Here is a 10,787-nt window from a genome sequence, read left to right as displayed (position 1 = left end):
TTGGCTTGGGTGGAAGGATGGGGATCATGGTGCCATTGAGTCTGTTGTCTCATCGTTTGTTGTCTTCCAAGGATTGTTCGCATCTGGCCCAAGTTTGCCAAGACGACGCTTTATTCACCATGTGCATTCTTGGCGGTTCTGTTGCTGCTTTTGGCAAACCAAGATTTTATAATCTAATTTCTCGTTTTTCTTGGTTTTTGCCCTTTTTTGATACTGTTTGTTCGATCTCTACTCTTTGCAGAGGCAGCGAGCCCGGCTTACCAGTGGCGGATTGAATTTTGTCAACGGAGGCGTCGTCCGATGGCTACCCTGGTGCTCACGTAGTGCACGAATGCAACATATGTTTTGTACGACTTGACACATATCCTGCCCTTTGGCGGTGGATTGGTCATGTGTCCCCGAATGCCTTTCTTGTTTTTTAGGGGCCCCGAATGCCTCTCTTGTAAAAATATATATTTCACGTGGGCTGTATCTGCAAATGGATCTGTGTGCCTACCCTGTACTAACTAGTAAATGCGCACGTGGATATTAAGTATGCTATTATTTGTGTATTAATTCTGTGATCAGTGCAATATTTGGTATGATATTGATTGCACGTTAAACACGTTGAACACTCGCCATTGGAGCAGTCTAGGTCGTTGGTTTGACTTAGTTTGATGGCCGAGAACAGTTGGATCTGCCTCTTTGGGTCTTTTTATATTTGTATAGATGTATGTATAGATGTATAGATATAGATGCGGTTCAACGTGGAGTTTTTCTTTTTTGTGCTTCAACGTGGAGTTGGTTGCAGAAAAGAAAACTCCCAAGGACCAAACCGCCATCAGGGTTTTCCAAATAAATAGCCGTGAAAGCTTCTCCCATTTTCCATCCGGCACCCTCCACAAGTTTCTTCTCCACGCCCCCCGCGAGTTAGCGGAATTGCCACGCGACTCCTCCCGCCGCGACCGCGATGGAGCCACCCGCACCCGGTTCACAACCACCGGTCGAGGAGGACCGCGTCGACGAACCGGACTCCTCCAATGGGGATGGGGCCCCGAGCGCTGCTGCGCCGCCACCTCCCCTCCACCTCGAGCAGGCCGGAGGCGGCGCTGATGGGTCGAGCCCCGCCACGGTGGTCGACCCCCGGAAGGGCAAGGGAATCGCCACCACTCCTTCTCCTCCGAGCTCCACGAGCAGCAGCAGCTCCTCCGAGCTCCGCGAGCAGCAGCAGCTCCTCGACAACGCCATCGCCGCGACGCTCAGAGCCGGGCCCTTAGGCGGCATGGAGTCGACCTCCGCGGCGGGCGGCAGGGAGTCGACCTCCACAGCAGACGGCAGGGCGCGGGAGGCGGGAGCGACCCCTTGGTGGCGGTGGCGGTGGCGGTGGCGGAGACGAGTGAGGAGCCCAACGCGGCGGCGCGGCCGTTGGACCCCAACCTGGTTGGGCAGCGGTTGGAGTTGGACCTCAACCTGGTTGGGCAGCGGTTGATCGAGCGGCTAGCGAAAGAGCAGGCGGCCGTCAACAGGCGATGGGAACAGCAGGTGACGTGCTGTTGCTGTTTCTTGGAGTTCTTGGAGTCTCTGGAGTGCGTTCTTGAGCGTTTCTTGGTTTCCTCTTGAGCAGTACAACTCGCTGCGCGCGGAAGAGGCGATGTACAGGACGGAACAGGTATGTCATGAATCTGGTCTTCTTTGCTTGCTCGGAATTGCTTGCTCGGAACAGGTATGTCATGAGTCTGTTAAAATGTTGGGGTTGGGGATGATTTACAGTGGAAACGAAATCTCGGGCAAATGTTGGGGACAGTTTGGCGATTAGGCATTTCCTGATTATTACTCGAGTTCTTCTTGCGGTGCGTTATCAAATTTAGAGGTAGGCAAGGATCTTGTTGAGATTATTCGCCACTGTTCAAGATTTAGGTGTCCATGCTTGTGCTAATTGATTCTTCTATTTGGTTTGGTATGATAGCATGTTTTGCAATTTTGCTGCAAGTGAAAAATGTGGGGAGATACGAGGATCATGTATTGGCAGTGGTTGCTGACATATTTTGGCAAGAAATCTTGATGCCAAAATGTATCAATTTCCAGTGTAGATCAATGGTGTTATAGGGGAAGTTAATCTGAATGTTTGCTCGGGATTACTTGGCCAGACATGCATCATCTGTTGCCTGAAAGCCTGAAACTGGCTCTGAAGCCTCAAAACTCAATTCATATGAATAATTGGCAAGAGTAGAAAGGATTTGGATGACTCAACATTTCAATCTTGTTAGCCTTTTCACCTTTGCTAATCCAAAATGTGTGATCTTGATGCTAATTCTGTGGAGCAGGAGAAACTATCGCAAGTAAAGGTTGTAGTAAAGGTGAAACCCAAGCAGGACGAACTAGGTATAAACTGGAGTCAGATCAAGAACAAGGTATGGCCTGAATCTTGTCCGCTCTTCTCACTTGTGATTCTTGGGTGGTATGAACTGGGATTTTTTGTGCATAGAAAGTAGAACTGGGATTTTTTGGGCTCGTGGGTCTTTCCATAATCTGGCATTGTATTTTGAAGCAAATGGCTATCTTGTTGAAACTGTTGTCTGCAAAATGTGGGGAAATCATGAGGTCATGTCCTACTGCAATATTTTGGCAACAGAGCCTGAAGTCAAATGTACGAGCTTCCTTTGCAAACAGATGCTGTTATCAGAAACTTTAATCTAGACATTAGTTCAAGACTGCATAATTGAACATAATTACTGTAAATCATTTGCCATTCACATGCAAAATCGGCGACCACTTTAGGATTTGGTCGAAAAGTTTCACCATTTTGTCGATTGGTACCTGGAACTGGTTCAGAAGCCCCAGAATATAATTCATGTAAATATTTGCCAAAAATAAAGAAGCTTTGGATGCACATGTTTTGTGGTCTTGCTATACAGTATTATTTTTTCTTTTGACAGGGAAAAGGAAAAAAAATTGACTGGTTGTTTGTTAATTCCATTAGTTTTTCATTCCCTTATTTCTTGTTTTCAAATACTCGATCTTGTTGATTCTGTACAATTGTAAGACTGGCAGGATGATGTATGGTCTGTAACTTCGTTTTCTCATTTCCTGTCAAATAGATTTTTCGTAGAGAAGGAAGGGAAATATGTTCGGAACATGTGAACCACCAGGTTTGTTTCCATTTTGCCTGATGTAATGTTCAAAATGGAGGTGCAAGAAAAATCAGGATCAAAGCCCTATATCACAAAATACGTGATTAGTGGTTCAGAAGGATTATGTTCTCTTTTATAAATACTAAATTGTATATTAACTCTTGGTTGTGATAGTCTGATGGGACCTTAATCGTACTTGTCCTGCTGTTGAGTTTATCATGTGTTAATAGACATCTTCTCGTTTTCTTACTGAACAACAACCAATCAGTATCAATGATGGGATTATATACTAGCGGTTTCAAACATTTCCAGAGAACATGGAAACCAGAATACTTGAATGAAAACAAAATTTCCATCACATTTTTAGATATGTTGTTTCCATGTTCAACTCAGCGTAATTTGAATTCTTGTATTTGTGCATTCGTTGCAGACGCATCCCATCACTGAAGTCAGAAGACATCATAGGCTTGATTCTGACGAGGCGAACCATCTTGATGCATATTCGGAATCTAGATCGGTGATTGGAGATGGGGAGTGTTTCTACAGGAGCTTCATATTTTCGTACCTTGTAATCGTCCTCCCCTCTTTTCCTTATCATCGGATGTAGGGTTAGTTATTTAACTTTCTCTGTTTTCGCGAATGTACAACAGGAGCAAGTTATTGATAGGCAGGACACAAATGAGGAAAACCGTCTCCTTCATGTTGTTGAAAGAATGTCTATGCGACATGGAGATCTTCAATGGAACTCTGAGTTTTGCAGGAGCAGCAAAGTAAGTTCTTTCCTTCTCCATACTTGTTCTTTCTTGGATAAACATGCTTGCATGGAATGATGATTCTATTCAGGTTACAGTACACTTCAATCAGCATCTGGCATCTCACTATCTTTGTTTGTCATTTGCAGAAGATGCACAATTGCTTAACAGTAGTGGCATGCCATCACAGTTTTATACAGTGTTGGCAGGAACTCAAATTTCAAGTTTATTGTAAAGTTAACAACCTGATTGTAACAACGGCCTTAAGAAAATTTACTTGCAACAACGGCAATATATGAGGAAATAACATAATCTTATGCTTGTTTGAGCACTACAACAATGCGCACCTACTGGTTATTATTGTATAGCCATCTCACTGTTCTGTTACTATGCTATAGTAATATGCTTAATGAACTTCTCAGGCGAGTTGTCTTAGCTGTGTTCTTTTATATCTTGGTATTGATCAGTATTCTGTATGTATCATTATAACCTATGATATATGATTATCAACTGCGAATTATTGAGTCGCTGGTCCTTTCAGGCATTTAGGAATCTGATCAAGAAAATAATGAGATGGAAGAGACATGGCAGAGAATCAAGTAGCAGGTTTTTGACTCGCTTGGTTTTCTGCAATTCCATCATAGTATTGTGGCCGAATGCATTCCATCTCACTGACATAATATGTGCCATTTTTAGCCGCCGTAAAGAGAAACTTCTCGAGTTCTTCAGCGAGTATGATACGACACTAGACAGTGAGAGAAACACCCTTGAAGTCATATTTCCTTTTGTCCATCACAATTCATGTTTCTGACACATTTTCTTGGTTAGTTATCATTTTCCTCAGATTAGTAGTAGCTATCCAGATGTGCTCGCACAGGGAGGTGTATGAACCGCTTATACCAGGGCTCAGAGGAAATTACAATCTGGAAGATGTCAGTGATGCATATTCTCCCTTACATTACCGTTGTGCTGATTTCCAATGCATCCATTGTTGGATACATGACACTCAATTTACCTAACCTGTTATTGTTGTTGTACGTACAGTGGTGCTTTTGGCGCGTCGCTCCAGCTTGTCGGTCTACGGATCATGTTATGATGGTGGCCTTGGCCAGAGCGCTTGAGGTCCCCCTCAGAGTGGAGCGAGTCCGAGGAGGATATGATCCAGATATCTACACTGGTCCTGGAGTTCCCCGTCCGAGAGTGACCCTGCTGTACTCGGCAAATCACTACGAAATCATCTACCCGCGTGCTCCTTCTGCTGAGAGTTCAAGTCATCAGGCTTCCCAGAGAGAACATGCTGCTGATCAGGGTTCAAGTCAACAGACTACCCAGAGAAAACATCCTGCTGATCAGAGTTCAAGTCACCAGGCTTCCCAGAGAGAAGATCATGCTGATCAGAGTTGAAGTGAATAGATTCCGCTGGATTAAAGTTGAGTTGGGCTGCTGCCTATGAATGAGAGTGTTTCCGAGATTAGTGGTAGGCATATTATCCTCCAGATATCTACATGGAGTGATGAAGTTGGGGTAGGCATAGCATATACACTTGTGCGTTCTTCTTTGATAGGAAGAAAAACTTGTGTTGTTGTTTGAATTGTTGGCTGGTATACAGTGAATCTTGTGTGATCAGACTGAATTTCTTGTTATATTGCCAGCTGGTGTATAATAGATCTCCCATGCAGAAATCCTACATATGAATGAATACAGTAATGAAGCAGAGATACTTGTGCATTCTTTCTTGTGTTGGCAAAGATACATACTGCTGATGCCACTGGAATGATTGACCAGTCTGGGGTGAAAGTCTTTTTGGATAAATGTAAGACATTTTAGCAGTTTAAAACCCTCTGTTTCGAAATGTAAGACATTTTGGCAGTTTAAAGAAACAGAGGTAGTACATTACAAAGTAGTACCAGCCAGGTTGTTGTGATTCAAACAGCTTCACAAAGCAGGCAGGGTAATATGAGTAAATTCTCCGAAAACAGTTGCGTTGCCAGAGACGCAGGCGATCACTTCCAAGTGGTCCTCGTAGGCAGCGAACGAAAGCAACCCAGAAGAGCGATCGCCTGCGTCTACTCGTCGGACACAGGCCTATGGGGTGACCTCATCTCGGCGCCGCTTCCATTCGATGGCTTTTTCGTTTTTACGAGCGAGCCCGCAGTGCTGGCTGGGGATTGCCTTCACTGGTCGATTTTTACGGCGGGGTCGCCACCAAGTACCCTTGGGTTTGATTTGGATAGGCAGAGCCTAGCCCTGGAATTACTGCCAGGGGACATGTATACCCCGGGCAGATTCGCGGTCACGGTCATCCGAGCAGAGAGTGGTGGGATGGGTTTCCTTTTATTGTCAGGCTTCACCGCCCAACTATGGAGTATGGAGACCGATGGCGACGGTGTTGTGATATGGGAGCCGAGAAGAATTATTGAACTGGACAAGTTACTTGGACTAAATTCAAAGAAACAGCCCCCGCAAATGATAGGGTATGCGGAGGAAAATAATTTGGTGTTCCTCTGGACAGTTGTTGGTGTCTTCATGGTCCATCTTCAGTCATTGCAGTTCAAGAAAATCTCCAAGGCCACCATCGGTTCTCACTATCATCCATTCGAAACTGTCTATACTCCAGGTAGTAGCATGCCTTTTACATTGTGAGTATAACAAAGCTGAGTTGTTTTTTCATAATTGGCTGATTAAATAATGCTTTTCACATCCTTTCTCTGTTAAGGTAACGATTTGAAGTACTACCATGTCACGTGCTCCTATTGTTGCTTGATGACCTCTTCAAGTCTTCAACATAAATTCCTCATACCTACACAATGTTGTTTCTAGTATTATTGATTTATCATTGAACCTGCAACTATCTGCTTCAACTCAGTGCTATGTAGGAAGAATAAAAACTATATGAACTTACTAGAGTGGTTTATCCGATTGCTATGCATTCGTGAAATAATCAAATGAACCAACTAATTTGTTGATGCTGTGGATTGACTGCAGATTAGTTAAACATGATATATACATAATATGAAAATATATGCAATGGACACAGAGATTGGTTAGTTCTGTAATAAATTAATAATTGAAAAAAAGTTCGCTCTTGCTTGCCTACTGAAATATGCAAGAGCTGTATCTTTATAATGGTAATGTTAGAACATATAGATATAGCTGCAGTGTAGTTTTCTGTTCTTTTCAAGATGAGGTACATAGCAGTTTGAAGTTGACCAACTATATGAAAAATTAGCTTGAAGCTACTAAAATTTCGAATAAGTAGCTCAATTGGTACATTTTGAAGCTTAAAATCTAGTTATTTTTCTATCTTTCAATATTTAAATATTGTTAACTCTGCTGAGCTTGCTAATAATCTTAAATCCATGATAGTGACTTGGTTTCAAATTTACAAAATAATTGATATTTTATCACTTGTAGTAGAGTCCTATTGCAAGCGTTTGTTTATACCATGAAAAATCAATGAGTTGAGATTATTTTGTCTTTTTAAATTACAGTTCCGAGTTGATCTAAGTATCTTGTTTATGCTAAAAATCTTAAATCCATGATAGTGACTTGGCTTTCTCTTTTGGTTCTCATTGGTCATTTATCTTATGTTTGTATAACAGGCATTGGTGGTGGACACGAGGGGGCTGAAGCTGTGAGGCATCCCTGGTGGACACGATGGAGACAATACTAAAAACGGTTAGTCTATTAGATATGCTATTGTGATGTATCGGTCGAGCAGGTACATGCAAATTGGGGTATCTGAACTGTTCTTATACCAAAGTGTATCACTTTATTTTTTAGTACCATTTCTCAATTACCAAATATTGCCCACCTAGCGACCTCCCATCATCCTTTCATGGATTGCTGCATCCTGGATGATTTCTCCAGGCCCTGCTTCCTTGCATTCTTATAGATGAGGAGTCTGTCATGTTAAGTGGTAGCAGAATGAAATACTTCCTCTTTCATGTGCTTAGTGGAAAACTTGAATACTCTTTCTTTGTTGTGGTTCATGTAATTGAATGCTGGTAGATGGTCCAGTAAAGATTGGTTTGAGTGAGGATCTGAGTGAGTGTGTTCTGGTTACCGGAGTGTAATCTCCTGGTATCTCTTGGCACAAATTTCTGAATGGCCCAAATAATATCTTTTGTACTGAAATTTCTAATCATAAATAATCGATGGGCCAAAAGGATCACATATGCTTGCATTCCTTATCATCTTTTCTCATAGATTCACATTTCCTGTAGGTTTTTGAGTATAGTATAAATACATCTGTGTTAATAAATCCTGATGAAAAAAATGCCTAACAGGCTATAAATGCAGCTTGACTGAAGATTATAAAAAAGGTCTGTTGCCGTATCCAAGGTTTTTTTTTTCTCGATTCCGATTTTTTTATAGGCACCGAAAAAACCGGTTTTCGGAAAATCTCGGAATTTTCGGATTTTTTTCGCCTGAATTTTCTAAATGATTTTTTTTGCGTCAAAATATAAACTATTTTAAGCCTCGTTCTACCGAATGTTCTTCCTATTCTAGTGGTCAATGCGTCTGCATCTCGTTCGTGAGGTCACGTGTTTGAACCACCTAACACGCTTCTGCCATAATATTTTTTGCAAACGGCAAAACAGTTATTAAAACATGACAGATTTCATGGGATAGCGTTGAGTCAAAACGTGTTTATAACTAATGGCAGTGGTGGGTAATTAGAGCGTTAAACGTGTTTGATGCTCAACATTGGAGCGATTTGAACCGCTAGATAACATGATTTGACGGTCGAGATGGTTTGGATCTTTTTATATTGGTATAGATATAAATATAGATTCATGTACTATTGCCTACTAGCATTATTACTCCCCCCCCCCCCCCCCCCCCCCCCCAAGTTGGTTTTGTGACTGCAAATTTTGTAAAGGGTCTGTTTAGGACACATCTAGATGTGACATAGTTATGTCACATCTAACCTGATGTCTACTTGTTCGTGGTGAATCGTAAACCTCTTTGACCCTTGACATTAGTGAATATATGTGGATAAAGAATGCCTAGTCTATTTTGGTTGTGCCCTTTTTACAACTGCAACTTCGGATAGATGCCCCTGGCTGCTTAATCAGTCTCTTAGATCGTCCTCATTGTTTGGTTTGTCACAGTGGATTTGGTGGTGTCCTTTGTCTCCACTTGCGGTGTTATTGTTCAGAGTACCTTTTCGATTGTGTGGCGTTTGTGGTTATTGCGTGTTTGGAGCGTTTGTCCGGTCGAATGTTCGGTCATAGGGTTTCATACTTTGTAAGTAATTCGCATATGATCAGTCTGTATCGTCTTTCCGTTAATTAACTGGACAACTCTTTTCTTTTAATTAATTGATGAGGCAACAATTTTAGCACCGTTTAGAAGAAAAAATATCTCCGGTTGCGACGCACGGGCATGTTAATAGTACTCAATAATTACATAATTAAAGTAGCTAGCAAGCTAAGGAACAAACCAACTAGGCCTAGTTAAGCAGTCGGGAGGACCATCATCCTCCGGTGACCTGTAGACGCATTCCAACTTGTTTTCCTGCATGCTGTAGCAGTATGCCGCGACGGTAGAAACCTTCTTCATGTCATGGACGTAGTAGATCCGAGTTCCGTTGGCGCCGTCATTTTCCCTGAAGGTTGCGTGGTACCTATCGACGAACAATTCGTAGTTACCAGCCTCGGCCACCTTGCGCCAGGCGAGCTGCCCGTCAGGCGCCGGAGAAGAGCCCAGCTCGAAGAGATCCAAGGCCACCGGCCGGGACGACTTGACGGTGGTCCTTGCCACGACGAGGACCAGCTTGCTCGGCAACGCGACGAGGTGGACGTAATCCAACTCTTGCTTCCGAGAGCAGATGGAGTCGTACATCTTGCTGCTGAGGTTGGGCATGTCCGGCGGACGCGGGACCAGCTGTAGGGCGCCGAGCGTGGCGGCGTCGAATACCGCCATCTCGCCGTTGATGTCCATGCCGAACACCTTCCCGTCATGGTAGGCGAAGTCGAAGTAGCCGTAGCCTATGCGGCGGGGCTTCTCCACCTTGGTCCATGCCGCGTCGCCGGGGCGGCAGAAGAGCATGCCCGTGTGCCCGTGCATCTTGTGGTACATCATGACCGTCATGCCCGTCGCCACCGCCGCCGGGGCGCCGGGCGGGAGGTGGAGGGCGAAGCGCAAGTAGTCCGTGAAATCGAGGTAGGTCGGGAAGATCCAGTTGCTGCACAGCGCCGTGTCCAGGTCGTTGCGGTGCACGTACCTTACGTGCCGGACGACGTCGCTGCCTGGGCCGTCGCGGACGGCGTTGAGCTTGGGCAGGGCCGCCGTGGCGCGGGTGGCCAGGTGCGAGACGTGGCAGGAGGCGTCGTGGGTGTCGACGACGAGGGACCAGCCGCGGGACAAGGGGAAGACAGCCGTGTGGGAGGCGCGGACACGGGGGAGCAGGAGGCGCGGCGCTGGCCCTGCCGCGGCGCGCCATGCCCGGCACACGGAGCGGAACGCGGCGAGCCCGGTGACGGCGTCGCGGGACCTCCGCGCGATGATCGTCACTAGATCGGAGGGGAGGTCCAACCAGTCGGGCTGCTCCTCCTGGCTAGCCATTGCACGTACGTGCACCGATCGCGCTCGCGGGTGCGCTGTCGATGGGCTGGGCGAACCGAAGGTGCGAATTGTTGATCCTTTTATGAGGCAACAACGATACAATCGTAACTAACTTTGTAAATAAACAGAGTATATAAAAGATTCGATCGTCCATACCCGATCGTGGCGGTTACAGGCTGTATCGAGAAACAAGCACAACGGGAGCCACCCAGCCTCCTCAGTGCTCGGGATTCCTGACCGTCGGATCTTTTTCTTGATGCATTCTTGACCATCCGATCTCACTCCCGGATGACATCGGCCGTTGTATCAAACCAAAACACTGCTACAATGAATAGTAGCTTCGATTCGGTTT

At 44.9% G+C, this 10,787-nt stretch overlaps 2 protein-coding genes across 5 annotated transcripts; one reads left to right on the top strand and one right to left on the bottom strand.

Annotated features, from left to right (window-relative positions):
* The first annotated feature begins 997 nt into the window (after positions 1 to 997).
* Positions 998 to 5,544, top strand: LOC109732798 (uncharacterized). 4 transcript variants are annotated; one of them, XM_073500925.1, is made up of 10 exons: positions 998 to 1,521; positions 1,604 to 1,648; positions 2,304 to 2,390; positions 3,078 to 3,128; positions 3,541 to 3,678; positions 3,761 to 3,880; positions 4,404 to 4,468; positions 4,559 to 4,614; positions 4,691 to 4,794; positions 4,907 to 5,544. In XM_073500925.1, the coding sequence occupies exons 2-10, from the start codon at positions 1,631 to 1,633 to the stop codon at positions 5,264 to 5,266; spliced, it is 999 nt and encodes a 332-aa protein (XP_073357026.1). In that variant the 5' UTR covers positions 998 to 1,521; positions 1,604 to 1,630; the 3' UTR covers positions 5,267 to 5,544. The 4 variants fall into 4 exon arrangements, with proteins under 4 accessions (XP_073357026.1, XP_020147578.1, XP_045085573.1 ...); XM_020291989.4 differs by having other exon boundaries at positions 4,404 to 4,614; XM_045229639.2 differs by lacking the exons at positions 998 to 1,521; positions 1,604 to 1,648 and having other exon boundaries at positions 2,015 to 2,390.
* Positions 5,545 to 9,298: 3,754 nt separating this feature from the next.
* LOC141025766 (F-box protein At2g26160-like) lies at positions 9,299 to 10,435 on the bottom strand. The gene has a single exon (XM_073501688.1). The coding sequence runs from the start codon at positions 10,433 to 10,435 to the stop codon at positions 9,299 to 9,301; it is 1,137 nt and encodes a 378-aa protein (XP_073357789.1).
* Between the last annotated feature and the right edge of the window lie 352 nt (positions 10,436 to 10,787).

The sequence above is a fragment of the Aegilops tauschii genome, chromosome 6 (genome assembly GCF_002575655.3).
Source record: "Aegilops tauschii subsp. strangulata cultivar AL8/78 chromosome 6, Aet v6.0, whole genome shotgun sequence".
NCBI lineage: Eukaryota > Viridiplantae > Streptophyta > Magnoliopsida > Poales > Poaceae > Aegilops > Aegilops tauschii.
The sequence above is the reverse complement of the archived record's forward strand: the minus strand, read 5'-3'. Positions and strand labels throughout refer to the sequence as shown.

Excerpts from the sequence above, each read along its gene's own strand:
- LOC109732798 (XM_045229638.2), top strand. The coding sequence starts at position 2,271 with ATGTGTGATCTTGATGCTAATTCTGTGGAGCAGGAGAAACTATCGCAA. Across the intron at positions 3,129-3,540 it reads CGGAACATGTGAACCACCAG|ACGCATCCCATCACTGAAGT; the intron begins GTTTGTTTCCAT and ends CATTCGTTGCAG. Across the intron at positions 3,679-3,760 it reads GCTTCATATTTTCGTACCTT|GAGCAAGTTATTGATAGGCA; the intron begins GTAATCGTCCTC and ends AATGTACAACAG.
- LOC141025766 (XM_073501688.1), bottom strand. The coding sequence starts at position 10,435 with ATGGCTAGCCAGGAGGAGCAGCCCGACTGGTTGGACCTCCCCTCCGAT.